The sequence below is a fragment of the Suncus etruscus genome, chromosome 17 (genome assembly GCF_024139225.1).
Source record: "Suncus etruscus isolate mSunEtr1 chromosome 17, mSunEtr1.pri.cur, whole genome shotgun sequence".
NCBI lineage: Eukaryota > Metazoa > Chordata > Mammalia > Eulipotyphla > Soricidae > Suncus > Suncus etruscus.
Genome location: NC_064864.1, coordinates 74,663,310 through 74,691,206, shown reverse-complemented (window position 1 = coordinate 74,691,206; position 27,897 = coordinate 74,663,310). Strand labels below are relative to the sequence as shown.

Here is a 27,897-nt window from a genome sequence, read left to right as displayed (position 1 = left end):
GAGGGTCATGGTAGAGTCATCTGAACCATTTATTTTCTTCCAGCAGGGCCACGTGGAGCCCGGGGAAAGACCATGAGCAGTGGCCGTAGCACCGGGCCGGCTCACTCGGCAGCTGCTGAGGTGGACGCGGGGATGAGCCTGGGCTTAGCCTGCTGTGGGGCAGCCACGTCAGGCAGCTTGTCACCGTGCTTATACACGCTGACTGTGACGTCGATCTTCTCACCACCGTGCTTGTTCTGCACACTGATGGTGTACTTGCCCGAGTCCTCGGCTGTCACGCCCGAGATGCTCAGGCTCACCAGCCTGCCCTGCTCCACCTTCACAGCGAAGTGCTCGCTCAGCTCGATGTCCTTGTCATTCTTGGACCACGAGACGTCCGGTGTCGGGTCCCCAAACACCGTGCACGTCAGGTTCAAGGTCTGCGGGCAGGTGGCGGGCATGAGTGCGAGACAGTCTTCCCACTTGGACCAGGTGGGGGCCTCAGCTCAGGGCTTGGCCTCTGCAGAACTGAGGCTCCCACCAGTTGCCCACTCTATCCCCATCCCTCTGCTCCCATCCTCCCACCTACCCCATGTCTCCCCCTATCCCTCCCCTCCACCCCACCTGTCTATTCCTCCTCCCCCCACCCATCTCTCCATCCTGCCCTTTCCCTCAGCCTGCCCTATCTCCCCATCTGTCCCCTCCATCCACCCCTAGTCCCTCAATTCCTCCACTCTTCCATTCTGCCCCTGCTCCCCCATCCCTCTCCTGTCTTTCCATCCCTCCACCCTGTCCCTGCTCCCTCCTGTCTTACCCTTGTCCACCCCCCATCCCCGTCCCCTCCCACCTCACCTTGCCTTCCATGATAGTCACCACATCTGGCAGGCCACCTATCACCTTTCCACGGTCTGCAGGAAGAAAATCCCCCATAGGTTTCCCTGCATCTGCAGGGGTTTCTGCCCACCCTGCTGCACCTGTGTCTGTGAGTCCTCAGGGCCTGGTCAGAAGCTCCCATCCAGAGCTGCCTCTGATCCCAGCCAATGCCCATGCTGATCCATGTGCAACCCAGCCCTGTCCAGGGGCTGTGAGACAAGCTTTGTGGTCTCATCCCTGCTCAGGGGAGCCCCCCATGGCCACTTTCCACCAGCACACCCAGATAGCGAGGAGAGGGGGAGGTCCCGGGGTACAGAGGAGATCGAAGGTGGCTGTGGTGCCCGGCCTGGCTTTTTGGTACAGGAGGGCATCTGAATGGAGGCTGCCACTTATTATCTCTCCAGAAATTTAGGATCTGAAGTGGACACACACCCCTGCCCCAGCATCACTGAACTCTCCAGTACTTACTCTTCTCGGCAAAGGCAGCTGCCCTAAGATGGGGAGAGAAGAGTCAGGAAAGGCAGCCTGTCCCATCCTTCCCTACCTCCCTGGACCCACAGAGCAGCCCCCCTCAGTCACAGGGCTCAGAGAAAAGATGTCTTAGCACAACCCCAGCCCCAGCCTACAGACAAGGCTTCACTGTCACTTTGTTGGATTTTTGGCTCTGGGCCCCACCCAACGGTGCTCAGGATTTATTCCTGGCAGGGAGCTGTCCTATGGGGTATGAGGGATGGAACCCATGTCGGCCACATGCAGGGCAAGTGCCTTGAAGCCTGCAGCATCTCTCAGGTTCTCTTGATCACTTTTTGGTTTGGTTAGGTGTTTAGGCCACACCCGGTGACTCTCGGGGGTTATTCCTTGCTCTGTACTCAGAAATTACTCCTGGCAGGCTCAAGGAATCCTACGGGATGCCAGGAATGGAACTCAAGTCAACTGCGTGCAAGGCAAACGCCCTCCTGTGCTACCAGAACAGTCCTCTCTCCATCACTCCAAACGTCAAGTCATATTCATCTGCCTTGTCAGCTGGTCAATCCCACAAATGTCTATTAATCATCCAAGCTGGGCTGATCACAGGAAACTACCAAAACCCAGGCCCAGAGGAGTCCATGAAAGCCACTCTACCAGTGGACAAGGCACGAACATATACACACGGGAGGCACCCTGGTCCCCAGAGCACAGGAGAGACACAGGTGAGAAGGGACCATAAGGCCCCAATTCTAGACCCTTCTGGAAAGTGCTCCAGTGCACAGAGCACACAAAGCGTGTTGTGGGGCTGGAGGAAGCACAGGGTAGCACCCAGGATTCTGGGGGTGTGGGAGGTGTGTGTGCCTGTCAGGGCCTCCGTGTCCAGCACGGCATGACCCAGAGCAGCCCTTGGACACCCGGACTTAGGCCTAGGTACTGTGATCCTGCAGGGAGTGGACCAGCAGTGGACTGTGGGCGGATGTGGACAGTGGGCCATGGGTGACTCTGAGGCTTCTCTTGAATTTTGCTGTGCCCCCGAAGACTCACCCTTCACCACAGCCCTGGCCTGAGGCCGCTCTGGGAGAGCATCAGGACCCCCAGGAGATTCCAGCACCACCCGCACGTGGAGGCAGGTGTGGCCCCGAGGACTAAAGTCCCGTTTCCATGCTGTGTGATCCTGGCCTCAGAAGTTCTTCACTTGGGTCGTTCAGAGCCACCCCAGGGACTCAGGCAGGGAGATGCACCCACCACCTTGTGCTCAGGAAGATGCTTCCTACTACACCCCAAGCTGGCCATCCCCACCCCGTCCCAGGTGAGCTGGTGCCACAGATGTCCCCACACACAGCAATGAGAGGGCCATGGCCAGAAGGTGTGGTGACCCCCTACCCCGACTCACTTGAGCTGCTGGAATTCCGCCAGAGCATCGTCAAAAGCTGCGGAAACAAAGGCCAGTTCATCCAAGCATCTGTTGGCTCGCTGGACTCCCACTCCCGAGGCCACCATCCCCTTCAGCCAGGCCGCCCCAGGGCCCAGATAGAGCCCTTTTCTTTTCTTTTTTGGTTTTTGGGCCACATCCGGTGATGCTGAAGGGTTCCTCCTGGCTATGCACTCAGAAATCGCTCCTGGCTTGGGGGACATGTGGGACGCCAGGGGATCGAACTGCGGTCCATCCTAGGTTAGCGCATGCAAGGCAAATGTCCTACAACATATGTCACCACTCCGCCCCCCTCTGTTTTTCTTGACAGAGCCGTTTTCTGCTGCCCCACCTCCCTCTGGGCCCTGGGCTCACCCTGGCCTGACAGGTCGAGGGAGCGCTGGTGTGCGTCTTGACCATCAGAGATCTCAAAGGTGTACTTTCCCTTGTCCTTCTCTGTGGGCTCGCATATCTGCAGCCAGGCCATCTGCTCGCTGCCACCTGCCCTCATGTGCTCTCCTGACGCGATCTTGGCATCTCTGGGGAAACAGGAGGGGCCAGTCCAAAACAGGGCCATTCCTGTATGGACCCGAGAGTTCGTCTCCCCTGTGCGAAGGAGTGTCCCGTGCGGGCCTGTCCTCCTCTCGCACTCACTTGTGATACCAGTTGACACGCATCTCCTCGGTGAAGTATTTCATCAGACACTGAAGTCGGATCCCCTCCGGGGTACAGATGAGTTTCAGGGGGGAGGCCGACGCCCCTGCAGAAAAGGGGAGCCGAGAGCTAAGGAGTAGGTGTGTCCCTAGTGGTGGCCACAGACATGCCAGCCCCTCCCTGTGAGGAAGAGGTGTGGAACATGCTTGAAAGATCCCTGATTGGAGACTCAAGTCCCGATGGGCAGACAGAGGGAGAAACCAGATCCGGGTCAGCTCCCCTGAGGCCTGACCCTAGCATGGATGAGGGAGCACACAGAGACCCCTCGTGCCCCAGACACATGGACTTAGCTCAGACGTGCTCCAGAGGGCAGAGACTGAGGCTAGGAATGGGCAAAGTCAATATGTGGTTCGCAGCTAGGCCCCAGGTTAGAATTACTCCCACATTCACTGAGCCAGGGCTGGATGCTGAATGATGCCTGCTCCACAGAGCCTCAGCCCACTTTAATGCAGTTGGGGGTCACACCTTGCTCAGCAGTAGAGTGACCAGAGCCGTATGAGCTGCCATGAAACCAGTCATTCCCCCAAAAGAGAAAGGAAAAAATAGGAACTCATGACAAACTCACTCCCACAAAGAACAGCTCAGGAAGGAAAGGCCACCTACCCGCCCACAGCAAAAGCAAAAAGACCAGAAGGCAGGCACTCACCACAGACTTTACTCATCGCCAGAATCATGTCGTCATACACTGAAAGGGAAGGGACATACATCACCAGGCGCCACCCCAGCAGAAAGCACCCACCCCCTGCCAACATTCCCCTGCAAAATGCACACACGCATGTGTGTGTGTGTGTGTGTGTGATGAATCCTTCCAAGCAATGCAATTTTTTAAATTAGTTTAAAAGTGCAAAAAAGGGGCCAGAGCGATAGCACAGTGGTATGGCATTTGCCTTGCACATGATTAACACTCGACAGACCCAGGTTTGGTCCCAGCATCCCATATGGTCCCCTGAGCCAGGAGCAATTTCCTAGTGCAGAGTCAGGAGTAACCCCTAAGTGCCACTGGATGTGACCCAAAAACCAAAAAATAGGGCCGGAGAGATAGCATGGAGGTAAGGCGTTTGCCTTTCATGCAGGAGGTCATCGGTTCGAATCCCAGAGCCCCATATGGTCCCCCCCGTGCCTGCCAGGAGCAATTTCTGAGCCTGGAGCCAGGAATAACCCCCGAGCACTGCCAGGTGTGACCCAAAAACCACACAAAAAATAAATGAATAAAATAAAAATGTTTAAAAGTTAGAAAGAGGAGTTTCACCAAGCCTAAGAGCAAGCACAGGTCTGAGATCCCTCCCTTCCTTGCGGACTCAGCATCGACTGCCGCAGCTCCGAGAGGAAACCTGGCTGATGACCGTAGGCTCAAGCCAGAGCCCAAGCCGGGAGAAGCCCATCCTGCTAAGAAATGGGTAGTTACAGTGGTGGGGTGGGGAAAAGAGAGAGGGGTGGGGGGAGCTACTTCACCTTTCCCTGCGATCTCGAGGATGGAGACGTCCTGACCTCTATCATCTTTCAAAGTCGCTTTGTACTCCCCGTGGTCCTTCTTGGACAGCTACAGAAGAACAGGTGCCCCGTCGGACGGGAAGGACCCGCAAGCCCACATTTCTGCACCCCACAGGAGCTCGGGGTGCAGGTCTGACCGGGACAGGAGCACCAGTTCATACCTTAGGGATGAGCAGCTCACACAGCGACTTCTCCAGATCTGGCTGTGCCCCAGCGTCGTACAAAACATCGTCCTTCAGCCACTTGAACACGGTTTCTCTCTTGGTGTTTGCCACCTGCACGACAGGAAGTCTGTGTGCTTGGCCTGGGACAGCCTCTCCTTGGCTGGGAGTTACCGGCACAGACCCAAACAGCAGGAGACGGCCCGGGACAGCAGGGGGCCAGCCTCCGGAACACGCAGACCCACTGGCAGCACAGGGGAGCTCGTGAGCCATTCCTGGCTGTGGAGCGTAATCAAGACAAGCTAAGCTTGTCTTGGGGACAAGCTGTCCTGTCAAGCTGCCATGGGGACAGACACCTCCTTCAGCTGCAAGGGCTAGAAATGTGGGCATAGACTCAGCCCACCCCAGGACTGTGTGCTGAGGACCTGGACCCTGCTTCATGCCTGCAGAATTCCGCCCTGATCGGGCTCCTGCCTGTGTCTCTCTTGTGTCTCATACCTGGAGACTAGCTCAGGCTCCACGCCACTGGCAGATGAGGCACGTGAAGCGAGCTCAGTGCTGGGGAGGACCCATGTCTACTGAGTACTTGACAATGGGTTGTCCCCACCCTCGGCCTTCGGGGCTAGCACTGCCCTTGCCTCAAACCAAAGATGATGTATTTTAAACTCCCAAGGAGTCCCTGGCCCCACAGCAAGGAGGGTAAAGCACAGAGGGATCACAAAAGCCTTTGACGCCACCCTCCCTATCAGCCCAGGCCGCTCCCCCCACAACAGCGCACCTTGCAGCGCAGGAGAACCTCGCATTCCTCAGTGACGTCCCAGTGCAGGTACTCAGCAAAATGGGGACCTGAAGGGAACAAGGGTCAGCAGGGGGTGCTGGGAACACATAGAGGACATCACAGTCCGGGGAGCAGTTTGGGGCAGAATCAACACGGATGACTCAGAAGCAAAGAACATGGGTTCTTTGCAAGACAAATCTCCAGGACCGGTCTCCAGTCCCCAGCCTAGAGCAATTTAAGTCTGCATTCAAGAGGGAAGACCCTGGACCAGAGAGGGGCTCAGAGTCTGGCTATGCCTCAGAAGGCCGAGGGGGCGTTGGCAAATGCAGCTTCCCAGGGAACAGACGCCCAAGCAGGGGCCTGTGGTGCCACCTAGTGTAGACGCCATGGACTGCAGACACTTGAGATGAGCGTCCGAACCCCGAAGTCAGAACCTCATTGCAAGCAGGAAAACGGGAAAACACAGAAGTGCCACGGTCCAGCAAAGGTTTCCCACGGGGCACCTGCTCTCCAGGGGAGCCTGGGAAGAGTGGTCTGCCTGTGCTTGGGGAAAAGGTTCGAGCCAGACTAGGTCCAAGACTACTAGGACCTGCCTTGGTCTCAGGGGACGCCCGGCCCCGGCCCAGCTGCCCCACCTGACCCTTCATTGTCCCCTACGCCCCACAGGGCGGTTTGCTCCATGCTTTGGAGTCTCCATGCACCCACTCATGGGGACAGTGTCCCCCATCCCGCCCTCAGGAGCTCCTGCCAAGAGCGATCAATCCTGAGCCCAGTGTCCAGGACAGCCCCATCTCCAGGTCCGGGTGGGAGTGACCCAGAGGAGGGTGAGAGCAGATCTGACTCGGGGCCTGCATGAGAAGGTGCCAGGACCTCCTTGGGGTACAGACTCAGGGAAGAAGTGTAGGGGACTTGGAAGGAGAAGCACAGCCTAGCTCCAAGGTGAAGGTCACAGCCCACAAGATTGGGCTGTCACCATCGCAGGCTGTAAGGGGAGGGGCAGGGGACCCCGTGTGGCCTGAGATCACTGGGAACTCAGAGGTCTCAGATCCTGGGCAGGAGCCAGACAAGACCATGGGGATCCCCTGGGCTGTGGGGAAGCCGCATTGATCAGCCCACCTTGTTTCCTGAGGAACTCTTTCCTCTGCAGCTCCGCCTCAGCCAGGACAGCCTTGAATGCTGCAGAGAGGAGGAGGGTAAGTGGGAGAGCCTGTCGTGGCCACTCTGGACCAATGGTTATCCCCACTAGCTGCTCACCATCGCCAATGAGCACCAGCGACGATTGCGTCTTGGCTTTGCCATCCTGCAGCTGTACTGTGTAGGTGCCCTCATCCTCCACCGTGAAGCGGTCCATGACCATCTCGATGATGCCCGTGGACCTGTCGCATTTGATCCTGTGTGTCTGGAACCCAGGAGACCAGGTGCTGAGGCGACTTGGGGCTCTCGACACAGCCGCCTTTTCTCTCCTTTCCTGTCTCCCTCCCTCTCCGCCCCATCCCAGCTGCCAGGATTGGATCTGGGTGGTCCATACCATGTTGACCCACACAGAGCAGGCTAGACCCTCCTGCGCCAGCCTCATGGAACCCAAACTCATGCAGGCCCCAGGTTCCAGCCCAGCAGCGACCAGAGTCTGCCCAGCACCACGGGGCCCTCACCTCACTGTCCACAGACCCAAAACCCAGACCCTCACCCCTCACCTCACGCCCCTCACACCCCTCCCCTCCAACTGCACCCATCTTCTCTCCCCCTGTACCCTTCCCTTCCCATCACACACCCCTCACCTCACTGTCTGGCACCTCCCGGTCATTAATTACAAAGCGGAAGCTGGACTCGGGCGACAGGTGCTCTGCCTGAAGCCAGAAGCGGACCTGGCCCTGATCGAAAAGCTCGTAGGCCAGTTCCGACTTCAGGGGGATGGCTGTGGAGGACAGGGAGGAGGGGATGCGGCGTGGGGGAATGAGTTATGCAGCGAGACAGACTTGAGGGCCCCCTGGGAGGGGAACTGAGACAACAGGGTGTGGGGCATCACTCCAAAGCTGGGTCTCTGTGTGGACGAGGCAGCGAGGGGCTGTGTGTGAGCCTGGGGAGCCATACCCTGGAGGGCTGCCAGGCCTCGGTGTTCCCGAGCAGGGCTTTGGGCTGGCTCAGGTCTCAGCAGGGAGGGCCAGGCTTCGACAAGGGCCCTGTGGGGGCAGCTGATCCGCCTCCCTGTAACTGTTCCCAAATCTGAGGGGCTGGTCCCTGTCCTAAAGGAGCAGGTGCCTTCACTTCCCAAGGACCCCCAAAACAAGGACCCATGCTCTGAGACCCCCACAGGGAGCCCACTGCCCCTGCCCAGCTCTGACTCACTGGGGTTCTTTATCTCGTTGCTCAGGGCCATCAGACGCTCCAGCTCTACAATGAAGAAATTCAGTCAAACACCAGCAGACACACTGACCCCAAAAGCCTGAGCGCGCCCCTGACCCGGACACAGCAGGATGGCGTGACCACCTCCAGAGGGGTCTGGGTTTCAGAGAGGGGCTCGGGCGCCCCAGGGCTTAGTGCTCCTGAGCTAGTCAGGAAACAGCACCTTGGACTGGGGGCTGTCTGGGGGCTCTGAAAGAAGGGTTTGTGCCAGACACCAGCTGGGCACAGACCCCCGTGCCCTGGGTGAGAGCAAGGGCAAGAGAGACAGCTGAGCCACCTCCTCCATGCTCATTCTGTCCCCCCTTCAGGGTCCTCATTTCCTTGTCTCTCCGTCTGCCTCTGTCCCCATTTCCTTGACTCTCCGTCTGTCTCTGTGTCCCCCTTTCCCCGTCTCTCCCTCTCTCCCCTATTTCTGTGTCCCCATCTCTCTGCAGAGAGAGACAAGTCCCTCTGTCCTTCTCACATCAGGTTTGGACTTGGAGGTTCCAGCACGGCTGGGCAAGAAGCCGAGTACACTGAGCTGTGAGCACTGGGGGCAGAGCAGAGCTTTCTCTGTGGGGGTGGGGGGGGAGCTGTCCATGCTCAAGCCACCCTGGGCCCCCAAACTCCAGCACTGCCCACCCCCCAAGTCCCAACCCGCCTTACCCGCCTCGTCCAGGACAAAACTGGATGAAATGCCCTCTGTGTCCGTCACAGACACAGAGTAGGTGCCCAGGTCCTCTTTGTCTGGGGTCTGGAGGTACAGCTTGGAGCTAGAGGGAGGAGGGGGGAAGAGGCAGGGGGTGCTGGGTCTCACTGGCTGCCTAGAGTCCCCATCCAGAACCAAGGTGTCATGGTACATATGGGGATGGCGATGGTTGAGGGGTGGCCAAAGCCATGCAGGGACTCACTGGTCGCCCAGGGTCTCCACCCTGAACCGGGGGTCATCAGGAAGCTCCTCGTAGGACTTGCACCAGACGAACTGGGAGGCATCAGTCATCTCGGGGCACTCAAAGGCCAAGTAGATGTTCCCCTCCTCGTCCACACCTGCGCTGATCTCCTTGGTGCCTGGGGAAGGCAGGAGCTGAGCCCAGGGGTGCAGGGCTGTGGCAAGCACCCTGGCCTGGGATATTCGTTCTGCTCGGCCCACCTGGCCTGGCCTCCACCAGCACCGGTTCAGACGGGTCTGACGGCCTGCCCTCACCACCGGCATTCACAGCCCGCACCCGGAACACGTAGGTCCTGCCCTGAAGGAGGTCGCATGCCTGAAGGACAGAGAGAGCCTGGGTAAGCAGTCAAGAGGGTGCAGGGACTGCCACCTGCCGGCACATCTCCCTCCTCCCCAGCCCCACACCCTGTCTACTCAAAGCCGCTGCTCTTCTCTGAAGAGGAGAGGAGAAGCTGGGTACACACTGAGCGCTCGAGGCCCGAGTCCACCAGCACTACATAGGGCTCAGATCCCACCAGTGAAAGCTGGGAGTGAGCCCTGAGCACAGACCAGAAATAATCCCCGAGCACAGAGCCAGGAGTGAGCCCTGAGCGGTGCTGCCGCTGCCCTGCCCACGCTGCCGGTTTCTGGGATCTGCCCATGCAGCAGGTTGGGTCCAGTCACCTTGAGGTAGCAGTGAGCTGTGGGCTTCTCATTCACCGTCAGCCACTCCGAGGCCGCCTCCTCCTTGCAGTCCACGAAGTAGCCAGACACAGAGCTGTTGCCAGAATATACAGGCGCCTTCCAGAGCAGCACCAGGGACGTGTCCCTCACCTCACAGAAGGTCAGGTCGTAGGCAGGGCCTAGGGCAGGTTGGGTCACTCTCACACCCAGAGGCAAGTGAAGTGGCTAGGTTCAGTATGATCTGGACACCCATGTGGACTCTGGAAAACTCTCAGTGCAGACACTCAGAAGTGGGGGGAACACCCAAGAGGCCCTTCCAGGGAGAGCTGACCCTGCCACGCCGCCCACCCTGTCTGTGTCCCCAGGGATCCTCTGCTTAGATCTACACCACAGACACTGCCCAGGCCAAGCCCATCCATCAACAGGAGTCAGAGCAAAGACTAAGGGCATCAGGGACACAGCAGCTGGTCCTGGAGGCCAGAAAGGGCTGAACCAGGTGGGGGGCCTGTAGACTAGTCTGGTCACGGCACAGAGCTCTGAGGGCTGCAACTGAGCCAAGGCTCCGTTAGCCCCGAATAGTCCTGGTTAGTCCCAACACTCCAAGGGAGAAGCCAGCAGCCACCTTGCCATCTGGGCAGTGTGCCCAGCCCAGCATGGGCCACCAGCACTGGCCAGGACCCAGGAGAAGTACTCAGAAGGTTCTGGGGCTGGACTGGGCTAAGATCTGAGAAAGCAGCCAGTGTCTGTCTCAGGGGGCCCGAGCTCACCCCTGCACCACCCAGCTGGGCTCTCAGACCTGCCCATTTATGGTGTTAGTTTTGTCAAAATCCTGTGCCCCTGACCCGCCTCCGCGTGCGACCCCATAGTGCTCCCGATTCCAGTGCGCGCCACCCCGGCCTGTCACCAGGTGCCCAGATCAACTGGGCTGCAGAGTCCAGCTGGACTCAGCACCTACAGATTGAGCCACGCCCATTACCCACAGGTCCAGCTGGCAGAGGCAGTACATTGGTTCCCGGGATCCATGGCCACCCAAAGACCCAGCTATGTCCTCCCTGTCCACTGACCAGGCTCAGGCGTCATCCAGGCCTCACACACAAAGAGCTCGCTGGGCTCTGACGGCTGTCCAATGCCAGCCAGGTTGCAGGCAGCGATCTTGAACTCATAGGCAGAACCTTCCGTCAAGCCCTCCACCTGCCCAGGTGATGTAGACATGCAGAAGTGATGACAGAGGCACTCCTTCTTTTCCTCCCCCTGCACACAGGACAGGTGGGGAAACCGAGGCATGGGGGTGCAGGGGGCCACACTACCTACCACAAAGAGCCGCTCTTTGATGGGTGAGGAGTTGACCTCATGCCAGCGGGTGTGCCCCGCCTCACGCATGTCCAGGTAATAGCCCAGGATGGCTGCGCCACCACTGAACCTGGGCACCTTCCAGCCAAGTGTCATGCAGTGGCCGTCACAGCTCAGAAGCGTGATGCCATAAGGCGGGGATGGGACCGCTGCGGGACATGCAGGAACGGCACTCAACTTGGGACTCCACCCTGACCCTAGCCCTATGCCCAGGAATTTGTGTCCTGCACCCTGAGCCCCATGTCCTGTGACCCACACTCTGCATCCTGTGTTCAATCATCCAACCCACTAGGCAGCACAGGAGTAAGAGCCCAAGGCTGTCTCTACCAGGCACTGCCCTAAATCCACCCTGGCCTGGACACACTGTACGTCCCTTCTATGAAAGCTTCCAGAAGGAGCCTTCTCTCCTGGGCAGCTGCATCCCCATCCTCAGGGCCATCTTGGAAATGGAGAGCAACAACCCAAGGCCTGGGGCCATGGGACAGAACCAGATTCTGCAACAGCAGAACCTAGAGGGCAGGTCTGATATCACTCAAGGGTAGGGCTGACGTTGTTCAGTGAGCGGTTGCAGGTATGACATCATTCACAGGAATGGCGTCACTCACTGGGATGGGGCTGATATCATTCACTAGGACAAAGTGGGATTGATATCGTTCACTGCGGTGACATCATCCATTGGGGCGGGGCAGGGATAATGTTATTCACCGGGGGTTGGCTGGCTGACATGATGCATTGGGTGGGACAGGTATGATGTCATGTCCTGAGTGGGACAGGGACAGTGCAACTCATGGAGTGGGGCTGACGTCACTCACTGAGGGCAGCCTGCACCTTGATGACGTCAGACTCCTGGGAGTTCTCGCTGGTGCCCACAGCATTCACCGCCTTCACCCGGAAGCTGTACTGCTCCCCGCTGGTCAGCCCGTGCACCACAAACCTGCGGGCAGTGACTGGCTCAGCCCTGCACTCCTGGGGCCATGTTCCTGCCACAGGGACCCAGCCAAAGCAGGAGTGTTGGTACAATTGGTCTTCACCCTACTCAGTATCTCTCTTTGTTGGTGCTTGGCAATCATTGGTTGGAAGCACCTTTGGATGAAAACATCCCTTGGATTGAGTCTTATCTACCTCTTCTCTACCCCAGGGTGTGATCTTGGCTTCCTTATAAAGACCCCAAGTCCCAGGGGAAAACTGCTTGCGGTTTTGGTTTTTCCACAACTGAATTATCAGCTTCTTAGGAGCAGAAGGCTTGCTGTGGAAGCTCCCGAACCTTTTTTTATCCCCTTAATCGTGTGTGGCTTATTTCCTGTGTAGGTGATTGCTTCTAGACCCACATCTCCTCCAATCCCCTGGTACTGGGGCTTGAGGTTTCCACTTCACAGGGGCCTGGGCCCAGGGCTCCCCGGTGTCCTCCTGAGCCTCTCACTGTTTTGGGAAGGAGAGGGATGTGGCAGGGAGCAGCCTGGAGTCGGTGCATCACTGCTTTCCCCCAGCGGAGGGGCGCTGAGAGAGCGGTGACCCCCCAGGATGGAAACCTCACGTCAGAGCCTGGAGGATGGCGGGCACCTGTTGTAGCCGATGGGCTTGTGGTTGCAGGGCTCCCAGCGGTTGGTGCCAGCCACGCAGCAGTCCACGTAGTAGCCCAGCAGCTCCTCCTCCTGCCGCGGCCGCTCCCACTGCACCACCACCGACGTCTTGGTGTTTCTGGAGGCCAGCACACGGCCAGGCGCCGAGGGCACGGCTGTCGTGGACATGGGCAGCTGGAGGGGGGCAGCTCTTCCCCGCGGGGACACAGATGGGTTTGGGGTATGTACAAGGAGCAAGAGCCGGGAAGGAAGCCCAGAACCTCACAGGGCTCTGTGTGTTCCAGGGAAATGTCACAGACATTGAGCCTGGGGCCTAATATTCCTGGTCCCCTGACCTGAGAAAAAAGCAGCGGCCACAGGCAGACATATAGGCCAACCATTTAGTCAGTCAGGCTGGTGCCTGGTCAAAGTGACGGGCCACAGCTATTTCTAACCTGTTTCCTGGCTTCGCAGAAAGAGCAGGCACTTGGGGAAATGTCAAGGGCACTTGGAGGAAGGTGTGACCCAGGAAGAGTACCCACAGCTGGCACCGCTTACCCATGGCATCCTGCACCTGGATGGGGGCTGTGATCTCTGACGGGTCGCTCAGTCCATGCTTGTTGGCGGACAGCACCCGGAACACGTAGGGCTTCCCCTCAGCCAGGTCGAATACAGCATAGCGGGGCGAGCGTACGGCCATCTGAGCGTTCACACGCTGCCAGCTGCCGCTGCCCACCACCGACTGCAGGGCACACCCAACTCAGACATGGCATTTAGGGCCATGCTCACACAGACACACACACACACACACACACACACACACACACTCCCATAGGCTGAGGAGGGTTCAGGCCCTCTCCTCTCGGTGTCTGGGCTCAGCACCAGGCACCACGTGTCTGTGCACATACCACACACATGTATGTACATGCAGACCATGTGTGTCCATGTATAAATATGCCCAGGTGTGTATGTGTCTGTGTATGAGTCTATTTCTTTACACATGAATGTGACTGTGTTTCTAGGTAGATGAGTGTCTATCTCTGTGTGTCTCTGTGTCTCTGCATGTCACTGTATTCATGTCTCTGTGTCTGTATGTGTCCTCTGTGTCCTTGCATGTCTGTGTGTTTCTCTGTCTCCATGATGATGTGTGTTTGTGTATATCTGTGTCCATGCATGTCTGTCTGTCTTTCTCTGCCTGTGTGTCTGCTTCTATGTCTGTCTCCATGCCCATGTGTGTCTGTGTCTGTATCCCTGTCTCTCTGTGTCTGTGTCTCTGCACCCACACGTGTCTGTATATATCTGTCTGTCTGTCTGTATCTCTGTGCCTGTGTATCTCTGTGTGTAAATCTCTCTGTCTCTGTGATCCCCAGCTTTCATGCTGGAATGGTCTAGGGACTGGAGGGTCCACCCAGAGGCATGAGCCTATCCACACAGCACCCACAGAGCGTTGGACATTTGCTGGGTGCAAGGGATGACCCAGCTCAGAGCCATCACAGTGGGTGCTGAGGACAGAAGGGTAGGATCCAGAGCAGGGCAGTGGCCGGGGTCACGCTGGGCTCATTGTCCCATCAGCACAGTCGGGTGGGGATGGGGGAGCTTGCGCTGGGTCCCCTCCCTGAAGTGGCACCTCCACATTACACACCTTCTCAATGAAGTACATCAGGGGGGCCCTGCCGCGGGGCACCGGGGGCTCCCAGCTGAGCACCACATAGTTCCGGCTGATCTCAGACGCGTGCACGTCGGTGGGGGGACCTGGGAGCTGAACGTCACCTGCGGGAGTGACTGGGTGATGAGCTGAGGGGAACCTGTGCGGGGGGACACAGAGCGCAACGCACACCAGCACCTTTCCCTGGCCTGAAGCCACAGTCCCTCAAGCGACACTGACTCTGAGCTCGGGAAAGGAGAGAACAGGGGGCTCCCATGCCCAGTGGGTGGGGCTCTGTGCTCAGTGCTCACTGATCAGCTTCCCACTCGGTGCTGAGATCAGGTCTGTATGAGTTCCTAAGTGACCTGCCTTGTGCAAACACTGGGCTTCTCCCACACCCGAGTCACCTTCCACAGGAGCACAGACACCAGCTGGACCAGGGCTGGCCAGACAAGGGGCTGCTGCCTGCCCGTCCCCTCCACAGACGCGGCCCAACAGGGGCAGCAGGTGTGGGCCAACTCTGACCAGGGGCAATTCCACAGGCGGTGGAGATGCTCCAGGCCCAGCTTCCTGCGCAGGGCCACAGGCTCCCACTTAGATTAGCACATGATTAAGCCGGTTCCAACATCCCGGGACTGCGCTGAGCCCGACACTATGTCCAGGGCCTCGCCAGGCTCCCCAGCAGCTGAGGAATCCACGGGCACGTGGAGGCAGCAGAACAGGACAGGGAGGGTCATGGGCACAGCCGCCGGGCTGCCTGGGCGCCAGATCCCAGGAGGAGACACACAGACATGAAGCTCCCCCAGCACGGACCCGTGGGGAGACATCAAGAGCACGGCCATGTGCAACGAAGCAAGTGTATTAGCGAGATGGCCCAGCCTTCTAGGTGCCAATCAGGACCCGCAGGCTGAGACCAGCTCCACTCTGGGGCCTGGAGAAGCCAGAGCAGGGCAGTTGTGGGCCCAGGCCACGGGGGGAATCAATCCTCTGCCCTGGGAGCTAAGAGTGGGGAGAAGTGAGTCGCCCACAAACACAAGGACAGAAACCAGCGTCAGCAGCCCCCAACGACTAAGAGGAGAGCAACAGGCTGGGCCTGACCTCGCTCGTTCCAGGCTGGCAGGAAAAGCTCAGGTGTGAAGGGTGTCGGTAGGAGACTCCCAGCTCGAGGTGACAGAGGCCCTTGGGAGACACCAACTGGCAGATACCAATCCTTAGTGACCTTCAGGCTGGACTGTTCCCTGCCTGTCTCTGCATGCCTAATGGTCCACAGAGTGCACAAGATTCAAGCTTGCTCACAGCAGTGCACGCGCGCACACACACACACACACACACACACACACACACACACACACACCTACTCATGACTGTGCGCACACACACAGCCCTGATCACCTCTGTGCATACAAATCACACCTGAGAACATCTGAGAATCCAAATCTTGAACCTGCCTTTGCTTCTCCAGGCCAGAGCAGTCTGGCACAGGAAGTCCCGCCCAGAGACCCCGGAGGTGCCAGTAACTCCACAGAACTGAGATCCAGAGCCCAGGACAGTCAGCCTGTGGCTGTCTGACCTTGTCTAGCACAAGGAGAGCTGGAGCGACAGCCACTCACCTTTCTTCCAGTATTCCCAATCCTGGGTCCAGAGCATACCCACCCCTCCATGGAGGAGCTGAGGGAACAGAGGCCCAGGGGGGGATGAGGGGTAGAAGTGTGGGACATGCTAACTTGTCGGGGATGAGGAAGCAAGAAGGGCCTGCAGACACCCTCAGGGGCCTCACCTTCCAGGTCGTCCTGACAGATGACAATCTCCTTGTCCCCCTGCAGGCGGATGGCTGGAGGACAGCACAGGGCAGGGTGTGAGGCTAGAGCTGAGCACACCCTGCCCATGAGAGACACTGGGGAATGGTCAGATACAGGGTCTATCCCCAGGGATACCCATCCAGCCCACCCTGCCAGACATCCACCATGGCCAGCACATCAAGGTGCTCAATCCACTAGGACCTGGCGTTGTCCTGTGGAAACTTCCCCAAGCTTCGGGTTCCCACTCTCCTGGGACAGGTCCCCCAGCCTCCATGCTGACCTTGCAGCCTCCGCAGTTCGGCAGGGTCCAGGGCGGCCACGGCATCTGAGACACGGGAGGGCCTGCTGATGCCGGCGCTGTTGACAGCTCGTACACGGAAGGTGTAGGAACGGCCCTCACACAACCCCGTCACTGGGTACCGGCACACCTTGACAGGGGCATCGTTGCACTGCACCCACATATCTGTGCCCACCTCACACCTGCAGCACAGGGGAGGGAGGCACCAGGATAAGGCCACTGAGACACACCCAGGACAACAGAGCGGTCGAGGAATGGTAGGAAACACACATCTGTGTCTGGTACGTTATCACAGATCACAGATCACTCATCACACATCACACATCACTCATCATAGATCACATATAATACATCATGCCTCACAGATCACATCACAGATCATGAATCACACATCACGCCTCACACATCATATACCATGAAGCACAGATCACTCATTATACCTCACATATCACAGATCATGAATCACAGATGACACATTATTCATCATCCATCACACCACATGGTGAATATAATGTATGTGTGTGTCATCTAATACACATTATATACTTGGGATACATACACATCATGAATCCTTGAAGGAGTGTATACAATGTACATACATTGTGTTCTCTAATCACATGATGTACTTGGTACATACAGCACACATCCTTCAAAGATGGATGTAATAAAATTTCTTCAAGGAGTACATGTAATATACATGCATGAATGTTGTCTAAGCACATGGCATAATGTCCCATACCATGCATCCTGCTCTGTAGAGTACGCATAACATCTATACATACATGTGTGTACATGATACCTGTGATATGTGCGGGACAAATCTGGTACCTAGTATCTAACACTTTAAAATCTACCAGAAAGATATTGTATTATTAGGGCCGGAACGATGACACAGTGGTAGGGTGTTTGCCTTGCATGCAGCTGACCCAGGATGAATTGTGGTTCCTTCCCCAAGTGTCCCATATGGTTCCCCAAGCCAGGAGCTATTTCGGAGCACATAGCCAGGAGGAACTCCTGATCGTCACAGGGTTTGGCCCCAAATAAAAAATATACAGAGTATTATTATAGATCATGTCATATATGTCATATATGTTATGCCTAACAGTCATCACATGCACATAATATATATTTTAATTTGTGTTTTTGGGGGCCCATTGCTAACATTGTTCAGGGCTTACTCCTGGCTCTACTTGGGGTCACTCCTGGCAGCGCTTGGGGATCTGTATGTGGTGCTGGGGCTCAAACTGGTCAGTCCACAAAGCAAATGTGGTCCTGACTCTCCAGGCTTAAGTATGGCCCATGTCTGTGTGCGTCTATATTCCTGAGTCATTAGAGTTGAAAACCTTGGCATACACGTGTGAAAATCTTCCCAGACATCATGTCATTCCTGCCTTCAGCTAACCTGGGGCAAAGCCAGGGTGACCAGGAAACAAGCCCAGCCTGCCTTCACCTCTGCATGGGCACTTGACCCTGTGGAGCTGCTAGGCCAAGGCCACTGAGTCTGCTGTTAGGAAGGATCCTTCTGGAATGATCTAGAAGGCCTCCTGGAAGCCCCAGAATGCTTCCGTGCAGCAGAGACAGCTCAGACAGTAGGACCCCATCAAAGAAGGCAGTGCAGTGAGAACAAGGCATGTGGGGACAGAGCCGAGGCCAAGAGCAGGGAAAGCTCCTGACCGTTCGTGTTTGTGTCCCGATCTGGACTCACCGGTCCACAAAGTAGCCGAGCACAGGGCTCTCGCTTGTGGTGTTGGGTGGCTTCCAGGAGACGATGACATAGTCCTGGTTGGCATCGTGGCACTGCAGGTCCATGGGTGCACCTGGGGCCCCTGTCACCAGTGGATCAGCATCTGCAAAGCAAGATGGGGCTCCTGGGTAGCCACTGCTGCCTCCAGAGGGGTGACTCATGGAGGGCCTTGTCCATGTGCACCCGACACCACAGCCTGCTTGGTAGACAATACTGGGCTGGGGACTGTGACTCAAGAGTCCTTGGTGCAACTGCAAGTCTGAGGCTCTTACAGGCAAAACCCAGTGGGAATTCACTCTGTGTCAGGCTGTCACACATGGTCTCACGTCACATACACTGTCATAGAGCCATGTGGTCTCATGATGTATCCAGTCTCAGGATGACATAGTCATGTGGTCACATGATATAACATGGTCCATGATATTATGTCGCAGTCTCAGGGTCACACAAGCATGTGGTCATGCTATCATGATGTCTCTCACAGGGTCCCGAAGATATGTGGCCCTAAACGTGTGTGTCCAGAAGCACTCCAAAACCATGTGCCAGCTGCCCTGCAGGTCAGGACCCAACTACACGGGTGTGGACAGAAAGCTGGCCAAGTTCCTTCAGACAGACATAACCACAGAGCCCCTTACCCCCAGGCAGCCCCTGGCATGCCCTCCCCCGTACCTCGGACAAACAGGAAGGCGCTGTGGTCGCTGATGCCCCCCTTGGACACGATGCGAAGTGTGTACAGACCCTCGTCGTCCTTGTGCAGTTGCCCAAAAGTCAGAGAGGCCTGGCCCTCCCCAAAGAACATCTTGGTCCACTTGGACTCTTGGAGCAGGATGTCTGCGAGGACACGGGGCTGACCTATGGCCCAGCCATGCCCACAGCTCTGCTACCCTCCCCTCCTGCCCTCACTCTCCCCTGGCCAATCTGCTAAACCCCCTGACATTTTCCCCAAATTATGCCCCACCCTGGCTCAGCCCTGCCCATAAAAAAGTCCCTAGGCTAAGCCCCGCCCACAAGCCATGTCCTGCTCCCACTCAGTCTAAACCCTGCCCATAAGTCAAGGCTCATCTCTAGTCTAAGCGCCACCCCTGAAACGTGCCCCATCCAATCTAAAGCTCTCCCATAAACAGCCCACCCCAGTCTGAACCCCACCCACAGGCCATGTCCCTCCAGTCTAAGTCCGCCCCCAGCCTAAGCCTCACCCATAAACCATAGACCACTGTTAAGCCCAACACACCCTGCCCTTGAGCTCCTGAGTCCCTGTCCCTGACCAGTGCCCAGGTAGGTCTCACCGTCTCGGTACCACTCGGCCCGGGGCTGCAATCGTTTCAGGTCGGGCGTGACCAGCAGCGTGCACTTGAGGGTGAGGGTCTCCCCCTCTGTTCTGAAGGTGACCCCGAACTTCTCCAGGAACTGGACGTCAAAATGCATGAGTGGGACCATAGACGACAGGGGCACTGTGGGGGAGCCAGGCTGAGGGCCCTGGGCATAGGCATGTCCGCCCAGCACAGGCTCAGAGCAGAGCCCCAACCCACGAGGTGTTCTGGGTAGCAACCAGGCGCCCTCAACAGTGAACAAGAGGACACTAAGGTGAAGGGGCACTGTGCATGTGCAGACACTTGGGACTCAGAGACATGTTGAGGCCAAAGGGGCACAGAGGTCATGGGGGCCACCGGGGCACAGGAGTAGGTCAAAGGGACACCTGCACTGCAGGTCACTCACGGCCAATAGGGAGTCCCACAGAACGCATCGGGTCCTCATCCCCATGGAAGCCTGGGAGACGGGAACAGAGAGAGGGCCACCCACAATCAAACTTTCACCTCTTAGGCACACTCACACATCCCTCAGACCCACAATCGCACACTCACCCTGCCCAATGTCACACATTCACCCTCACCCCCAGGAAACATACATTCACCCCAAAACTCACTGTCAGGCACTCACCCCAGACCTGAGGTCACTCCCTCACCCCTGACCCCACGGTCACTCACTCACCCTGACCCATGGTCATACTCACTCCCACCTGAGACCCCGGTGGGTGGCCAGACACTCACGTTTCACCACCACAGCTGCCTGAGTGGACACCTGTCCATGGCCATTGGTGGCCACCGCGGAGTAGGTGGCTGTGTCGTCAAAGTGGGCCCTGGGGAGAGCAAGGTGTGTGGCTGTGCCAAGGGAGAGCAGGGCAGCCGACAGCAGGGTACAAGCAGAAATGACCGGTTCTGCCAACCTAAAGATTGGGCCTGGGACATCAGGCTATGATTTCAGAGGAGACACAACCCACAATTCTCATTTTCTGAAGCAGGCCACATGCTTATACCAGCCACTGTCTGCACACCAGGGTCCACGGTGTCCCCTTCCGTCCTCTCCCAATAATCCAGCACTCAGTAGGGCCAAACCCCCTGCTGGCCAGGCTCCAGGCAGCCCTCACTGATGCCCCAATTGTTCCACCAACCCCCCAACTGCTCTACCACCAACACCCCAACAGTTCTGAACATTGGACACCCAGCCATGTATTCTGATGACAGACAGACATCCCAACTGCTCTAACCAAGACACTGCAGGGAAGAGGAGGGGGCGTCCTCTCTAAGGAGGAGGGAGGAAGGAGAATCCCTTGCAGGGAGGAGGGAGAGTCCCCTTGCAGGGAGGAGAAATCACCTATAGGGAGGACAGAGGCCGAGTCCCCTGCACCAGCCTCCCTAGCTCCCCAGTTTCAAGATGACCAGAGATGACCATCTTTGCTGACATGAGCCAGTGTCTGACGCCTTAGCACAGACTAGACTCAATGACCCAATTAGCACTTAGGACTTAACAGAGACTCAGCGCTGGACTCGGAAGCTCTGAGCAGCTGGAGGGGAAAACAGCAGCAGCCCTGGAGAGCTGGCATCCATAGTCTGGCCCAGCCCCTCGTGGGAGAAGCCAGAGCCACCCCCTAGAGGCCCCTTGGGTAGAGAGAGACAGACTCTGTGAACCAGCCAAAGACCATCAATGTTCATCACCTGTCACCTCACCTGCTGACAAGGACTAGCCAGTTACCTGCTACCTGTCAGGAAACCACCCCCAGGGAGGGTCTCAAAGACAGAGGGGAGCACAGGAAGCAGAGCCAGCAGCCGGCCCTGGCAGAGTCAGTGGATATAATGACTTAATAGTCAACCTAGTCCAGGATGATGCCAGAGGGACCAGTGCTGCCTGCATGGACTGACCCTCCCCTGGCTGGCACTCCCCCCTAGCCCTTCCCTCCCAGGTCTTCCCTGTCTCCTTTCCTCCTCCCCTCTCAGACTCTCTCCAGCCCACCACCACCCCCCACTCTCCTCAAGACCCTTGTTTCAGAGCCAAGGGGTCCCTGTTCTGTCAGGGCAGGTCCCAGGAGACGGAACAGCCCCTCTTGGCTCTGGCTCTTTAGAGCTCTCCAGGTGTACCCATAGGCCCTCCGGTGCTGGGGTGAGGCTACCCTAGGCACCGCCACCAGTTTTCATGGCAGTGACATTTCTCCAGCCCCAGCCCCTGTTCCCCCACTGAGAACCAGGGTCGTGTCTAAAAATAAAGAGGTCGACCGTCGGCTGTGCTGGGCAGAGGAGCGAGTCTGGGCCCAGTGCCAGCCTCAGAGTTCCATCCGCCTCCATGCAGCAGGGGCTGGTGAATCCTGGCAGGTTTATGAGCTTATAAACAAGTGTCAGGTGCAGCAGGAATGTGGGACACACGAGCCGGCGAGTATTTATGGGGCCGGTGTCACCGCACATGGCACACCCAGACGGGACGCTGTGATCTGATCCGCTGACAGTGGCTCAGCGCCTGGTGTGGGCAGCTGATGCAGCTGTCAGGGCTGGGGCTGGGCACTGCTGTGTCCTGGTGCAGGAACAGTAGGCATTCCTCTCCAGCCGTCTGTGCCACCCGGCCCGAGAGCAGGCCTACCTAGGTGAGGAATCAGCACGTGCCAGCGTTGTAGAATTGGGGTGGGTGTGTGAGCACAAGGCCCAAGGGTCCCTAATGAAGAGGAGGAAACCCTTTTCCTTTTCTTTTTTTTTTGGGGGGGTGGGGTGGGGGTTGGGGCCACACCTGTCAGTGCTCAGGGGTTGCTCCTGGCTCTGCACTCAGAAATCACTCCTGGCAGGCTCAGGGGGACCATATGAGATACCAGAAATTGAACCCGGGTCCGTCCTGGGTCAGCCGCGTACAAGTACAAATGCCCTAGTGCAACGCTATCACTCTGTCTCTCCTTTTCCTTCGTAAGCAATTTGCACGTGTAGCTAAAACCACCTGTTCTTTTGAGGCCCTCCCCCAGCCTCAACACCTCAGGGAGCACACAAATACCCCTAAGATCATACCCTCTGGGCCAAGGCGAGTCTCCTCCCATGTTCTGGAGCTTGAGGCTCATGTTGGAGCTCCAGGTAGAGGAGGTCAGTCTCTGAGCCACAAGCGGTAGCTGGACACCCAATGGGAGGCAGTGGGTCCTCACCTCCCCCCACCCAGTTTTGAACTGCTCTTCCTTCCAGTGTTCACGGACCCACCTCTGGCTCTGCTCCACCGTCACCTCCCACAAAGTGCTCTGTTCCTGAGCCCAGATGGTAGCAAACAGACTGACAGATGGATGGGCTGCCCAGGCAAGGATCAAGGACGGAACAGGATAGAGGCAGAACAGGGAGGCTAACAGTCCCTCTGCCCTCCGGCCCCACAGGTGCACGATACAGGGACCCCCCCTCACCTGTTGATCTGCAACGTGTGCACCCCGTACTTGCTCTCGATCAGGTACTTGCCTGGCTCTGCGGCCTGACAGATCAAGTTGCCGTCTTTATACCTGGAGGGGATGGGGCATGAAGAGCAGCAGCTCTGCGGCCAGCTCGCTTTCCTGGGGAGCGGAGCCCCAGAGCATGTAGGCAAGGTTGGTCAAGTAACCAGCAGAGCCCACACAGGAGCACCGTTATTCAAGGAAGGAGCAGGGTTCACGTGTGAGCAAGTTTCCTCGGGTACCGAGCAGGTAATGAGAGTGGAAGCTCAGTTGCCCTGAGAATGAGGAGGCCCCACAAAAGTACTGTTGCTTGGTAATGAACAGGGTCCTCCATAAGCAGTTACTCGGGTAAGAAACGGGGTCTGAATGGTAGCACAGTTACTCAGAGAAAGATCAAGAAGAATGCTTAACATGGAAGAATGGTCACTCAGGTAATGAGCAGAGGCCCCCAACCCTTAACGGATGCAGTTACTTGGGTAATGAGCCAAGGCCACAGGGAGGCAATGAGCAGAGGGCACAGGGAAGCACTGTCACTGGGGGAACGAGCAGGCCAACTCACCACTGCACCACGGGGGTGGGGTAGCCTTGCACGGTGAAGCACAAGGTCACGGACATGCGCTCCCAGACAGTGTGAGAACGCAGGCGGACCAGGATCTCAGGGGCCCTGCCCAGCCGCTCTTCATAGCCAGAGCTGGGCCTTCCCCAGGCCGACCTGTCCTCTGCCTGCTGGGAGCAATGGTGCAGGCTGGGCTGGAGCAACAGCACGGCGGGGAGGGCACAACTGACCCAGGTCCCATTCTCGGCACCTCACAGCGTCCCCCCGAGCCCACCAGGAGAAATTCCTGAGCACAGAGTCAGGAGTAAATCCTGAGCACAGCCAGGTGTGGTTCCAAAAAAACTGAGCTGCTGAGGGTTCTGGGGTATGGGGGCGGTGGGCTGCCAGTCCCACCCTGCCCCCCCAAAACCCTGCACCCTGCTCCCAGACCCTACACCCCTGCTCCCCGCTCCACTGCTCCCATCCCCAGTGCCCAGCGCACCAAGAGCTGCAGGGAGGAGGCAGCATATCTGTCCAGCTGACTGCGGGCCTGGGCACGGGCCTGCCCCATGCTCTCCTGCACCCGGGCCAGCTCATCCAGGAACCGCTGACGCTTGGCCTCACCATACCGCGCCGACGATGATTGGTACCTGCACAGAGAACCCGGTTCTAGCACCGAGGAGCAGCATGAGGGCAGGGAATTCACACGTGCACAGGGGAGGTGGTCAGGTGCCGTGGGGCACCAGGGGTGGGGGCATCACTGGTGGGGAAATACCCTGCCACCCTGCCTGCCCCAGGAGCCCAGGAATCCACAGAGCTCAAACCTAGACTCAGTTTCCAAGGAGTTAAAGAAGTAAGCCTCCAGTCTGGGGGCAGAGAAAGGGGCTGAGGCCAAGACCACCCACACCTAGCATGTCCACACACATCTAGTAACCCCCACACCCCCTTCTCATAGTGTACCAGGGTTCTGCAAAGTCAGGCTGCCCCTGGCCCTTCCTCACCAAGGTGCCTGCCCTGAGTCCTGGCCTCACCCTGGAAGGGCTCTTTGCTCCCTGTATCTTGCCCACCAGCCTTGTGCCCCCAGAACAAGGCCTTCTTGCAGACATCCACTACTGCCCCTCAAGCCCCAGCTACTGGCCTCCAGGAAGAGACACAGGCCATAGCATCAGGGAGCTCTGAGGCTCCTTCTCAGAAATGCACCTGCAGGCCCATCCAGGTCGATGCCTCGCCCACAACATCCTAAGGGACCCACCTCTCTGCGCATGGGGTCCCTCCTGTGCCCCCCAGGACCTTTCACATCCTGATGTCCCAAGTGCTCCCACATGCCACCACTGCCCATTGGAGGGACCCTGGAGTGTCCAAATAGTACAGCCCTCCAGCAAAAGCCTGGGGTACAGGAGTCCAGATGTCATTGATGTAGCAGGTGGGGACCCCAAGTTACCTTCCCTCCTGCTCCTGCTCCTCCTCTGAAGCCTCCAGCCTCTTGGCACATACCCTGCAGGTCGTGGCCCTGGATGCAGCCTGGTGGGACTCTCTCTGGGCAGAGGATACCTCAGCAGAGGATTTCCACGAGGATGACTGGGCTGAGGCCTGCCTTCTGTGGGTGATGGGGGAGAGAAACAGAGACAGACAGAGAGAGAAAGAGAGAGAGAAGAGAGACAGAGTGTGTGCACCCCCCCCCGGTCACTGCCTCAGGCACATATGTACATAGACAAACCTGCCTTCCCTCACACACATACACATGAGCACACACAGGTCTGCCTTGCACATAGGTGCGCGCACAGACCTACCCTGCCTCCTTTCGTACAGGCACGCACACATCTACACCCTTTCACATATGCCAGTCCTCAGGGAAGCTTCCGGAACCCAGCTTGCCCCCACCACCAGGTGCCAGCCTCTAGCCCTGCATGCATTTTATCTGTCTGAGGTGTTGGCATCTGCTCCTGCCAGTGTTTGGCCTTGTTTATTGAAGGTGTCAACCTAGTGCCGGCACCAGGCACGTCTAAATATAGGGTGTCGGGGACATGGACTGAGAGCTCCAGGCAGACCAAAGACCTTCTAAGGTGCCTCCAGGGGGAGGAGGTCTTCAGAGAGGTGCTGGGGGGGGGGGGGGGCTTATGTCCCGTCTCAGTAGAACTCATGCAGCTACTAGGCTCATCTCTGCTTCTCAAACCCCATACTGGGAACTTCTGGCTCTGGTCTGGGGGATTCGGAGAGTGGGCAGCGGTGGGCAGTACCAATGGCCTCAGCTGCAGGGCTAAACATACAGTGAATGGGAGTGGAAGGGCGTGGATGAGCCTGGACAGGAGTGGACAGGTGCAGACGGGATAGAATGGGTGTGGATGTTGTGGGCAGAAGTGAACAGATATGGATGGAAATAGATGAGTGTAGCCGGGCCTAGGTAGGTATAGCTGGGCACGGTGGGAGTGGCCAGGAGTGACAGGGCAAGGACAGGTGTTGAATGCCCTCTGTGATGGTGATGCTGTTCGGAGGTGGGGGGAGGTGGACCTTTTAGAGTGATTATTCTGGGGAGTCTCTTTGAGGCTAAAAACTTCAAAGATGGAGAAGAACAGCAGAAAGAGGGGCACCACCTCCCAAGATTCTTAATTGGGATTGACCTTGGGCTGTCCCTCCTCCCTCACTGAGAGTTCTGGTTCTAAAACCCATCAATACTGCCTTGCTCCAGGACAGACACTCCTAAACTCCATAGTTCATACTGGGTTTCTCCCAGTACGTCTCACCTACCCCTCAGGCTATGTCCTGTTATCCTTCAGACATACCAGCTCCTTTGGTCCTATCTAAGCATTGTTGAAAGGTAATAAGTGGTCTCTGGTCAACAGCCTGGGACTGGTTCTTTCCTGATCAAGATCCAGTAATGTCCTCTGTCCACAATGCACTGGGAGGAGGAAGCGGATTTGTCTATGTCATAGATAATAATTTCTATCTCTCCAACTAAAGGGGTGATTCAGTAGGCCCACCAGATGAATTTCCTGAATTTTCCTGGCACGGAGAACTGAAAACCCCGGGGCATTCCATCAAAAGACCCTCTGAGGGCCCGGAGAGATAGCTCAGCGGCGTTTGCCTTGCAAGCAGCCGACCCAGGACCAAAGGTGGTTGGTTCGAATCCCGGTGTCCCATATGGTCCCCCGTGCCTGCCAGGAGCTATTTCTGAGCAGACAGCCAGGAGTAACCCCTGAGCACCGCCGGGTGTGGCCCAAAAACCAAAAAAAAAAAAAAAAAAAAAGACCCTCTGAGGAAGCTTTGCCCCTGCGTGGAGAGTTGAGGAATTCCCAAAGAGATATTTCTGAAATTCATGTCATGTTACTAACATTATAGTCCCTTCATATTATTCGGCTTAATTTTATTTCTCCCTTGTATACTTACAGCCCAAAATATGGCCTCAAACAAATTCTTTTGCCCACAGAATTTTCAGTACCAAATAAACCAGACAATTTTCATCTCTCTACATCAAAAAGCCTGGTCAGAAACTTAGCTCATTGAAACTCCTAGCCAGGTATAAAATTTACATTTCTTTGACCTGGCTCTCTTTTAACTCAAAAGCAACTTTCCCCCTGCTAGTCTGCAGAGCCTGTCAGACTTTTTGCTCTCAAATAGCAGCCAAGCAGTTTCCACCTTTTGATATGCTAACTTTCTCCCTTCTGACTCAAGACTTCTCAAATAGATCCTTTTCACCTGAGCTGCCTAGCCAGTTAGATGGTTGTGTATATCCAACAGGCCTACTGCTAATGTTTTTGTTTTTCTAAAACTCTCTGCCCTTTGTCAACGTGGAAATTCCTTTCATGTCCAAGACTGTCTTTTTTCTCCTTAAATACTCCTAGTATGGATATAAAATTTGTAACTCCCTTGCCAGAATGTGTTTCCACATACATTCATCATGTGGTCTCATTTCTTCATATTTTGCCGTTCATGAATCCACCCTCATCAAAGAGGACTTAAAAGAAGCCCTCTAATGCATCCGGACCCCAAGAGACAGTCCGTGAGATCTGGCCAGCCAAAGTTATCCTGCAGCACTGACTGACGGGCATGGGCGGGCATGGCCAGTAGTGTTTTCCCAAGCTCCTCAGGCTCCACTGAACAGCCCGGGTCCAGGACCTTGGCCAGTGTCGGGGAATTGGAAGTCAAGCATCTCCTCACCTCTTGGCCGCATACTCTTCTAGAAGGTACCGCGTCTGAACGTGGCGGTAGGACTGGTCGAAGTGCTTGTGTCGCCTCTGGTACAACGGCATCGCGACCAGGGACATCTTGAGGTCCACCTGGACACAAACCAGGTCAGTCACTGCCCACTCACCCTGCCCACGGGAGCAGCAGGAAGGCTGGAGCTGGCCTGTGCTACCACACACTGGCTTCTCATTTGGGG

The 27,897-nt window shown here is 57.0% G+C and overlaps 1 protein-coding gene across 1 annotated transcript; it reads right to left on the bottom strand.

Moving 5' to 3' along the window:
* Positions 1-11: 11 nt before the first annotated feature.
* MYOM2 (myomesin 2) lies at positions 12-27,897 on the bottom strand. The gene is made up of 36 exons (XM_049790375.1): positions 27,675-27,897; positions 24,961-25,113; positions 24,022-24,169; positions 23,544-23,707; positions 22,961-23,053; positions 20,313-20,401; positions 19,981-20,031; positions 19,551-19,715; positions 18,934-19,095; positions 18,226-18,367; positions 16,503-16,702; positions 16,201-16,254; positions 14,421-14,548; positions 13,337-13,520; positions 12,780-12,954; positions 12,032-12,153; positions 11,181-11,368; positions 10,934-11,060; positions 9,870-10,048; positions 9,408-9,522; positions 9,169-9,325; positions 8,924-9,030; positions 8,222-8,266; positions 7,654-7,790; positions 7,130-7,274; positions 6,992-7,051; positions 5,876-5,943; positions 5,098-5,211; positions 4,898-4,985; positions 4,092-4,130; positions 3,386-3,491; positions 3,107-3,270; positions 2,714-2,750; positions 1,321-1,343; positions 832-887; positions 12-419 (listed from the first exon to the last, which is right to left on the bottom strand). Exons 1-36 carry the CDS (start codon positions 27,779-27,781, stop codon positions 102-104), a joined length of 4,410 nt encoding a protein of 1,469 aa, XP_049646332.1. The 5' UTR covers positions 27,782-27,897; the 3' UTR covers positions 12-101.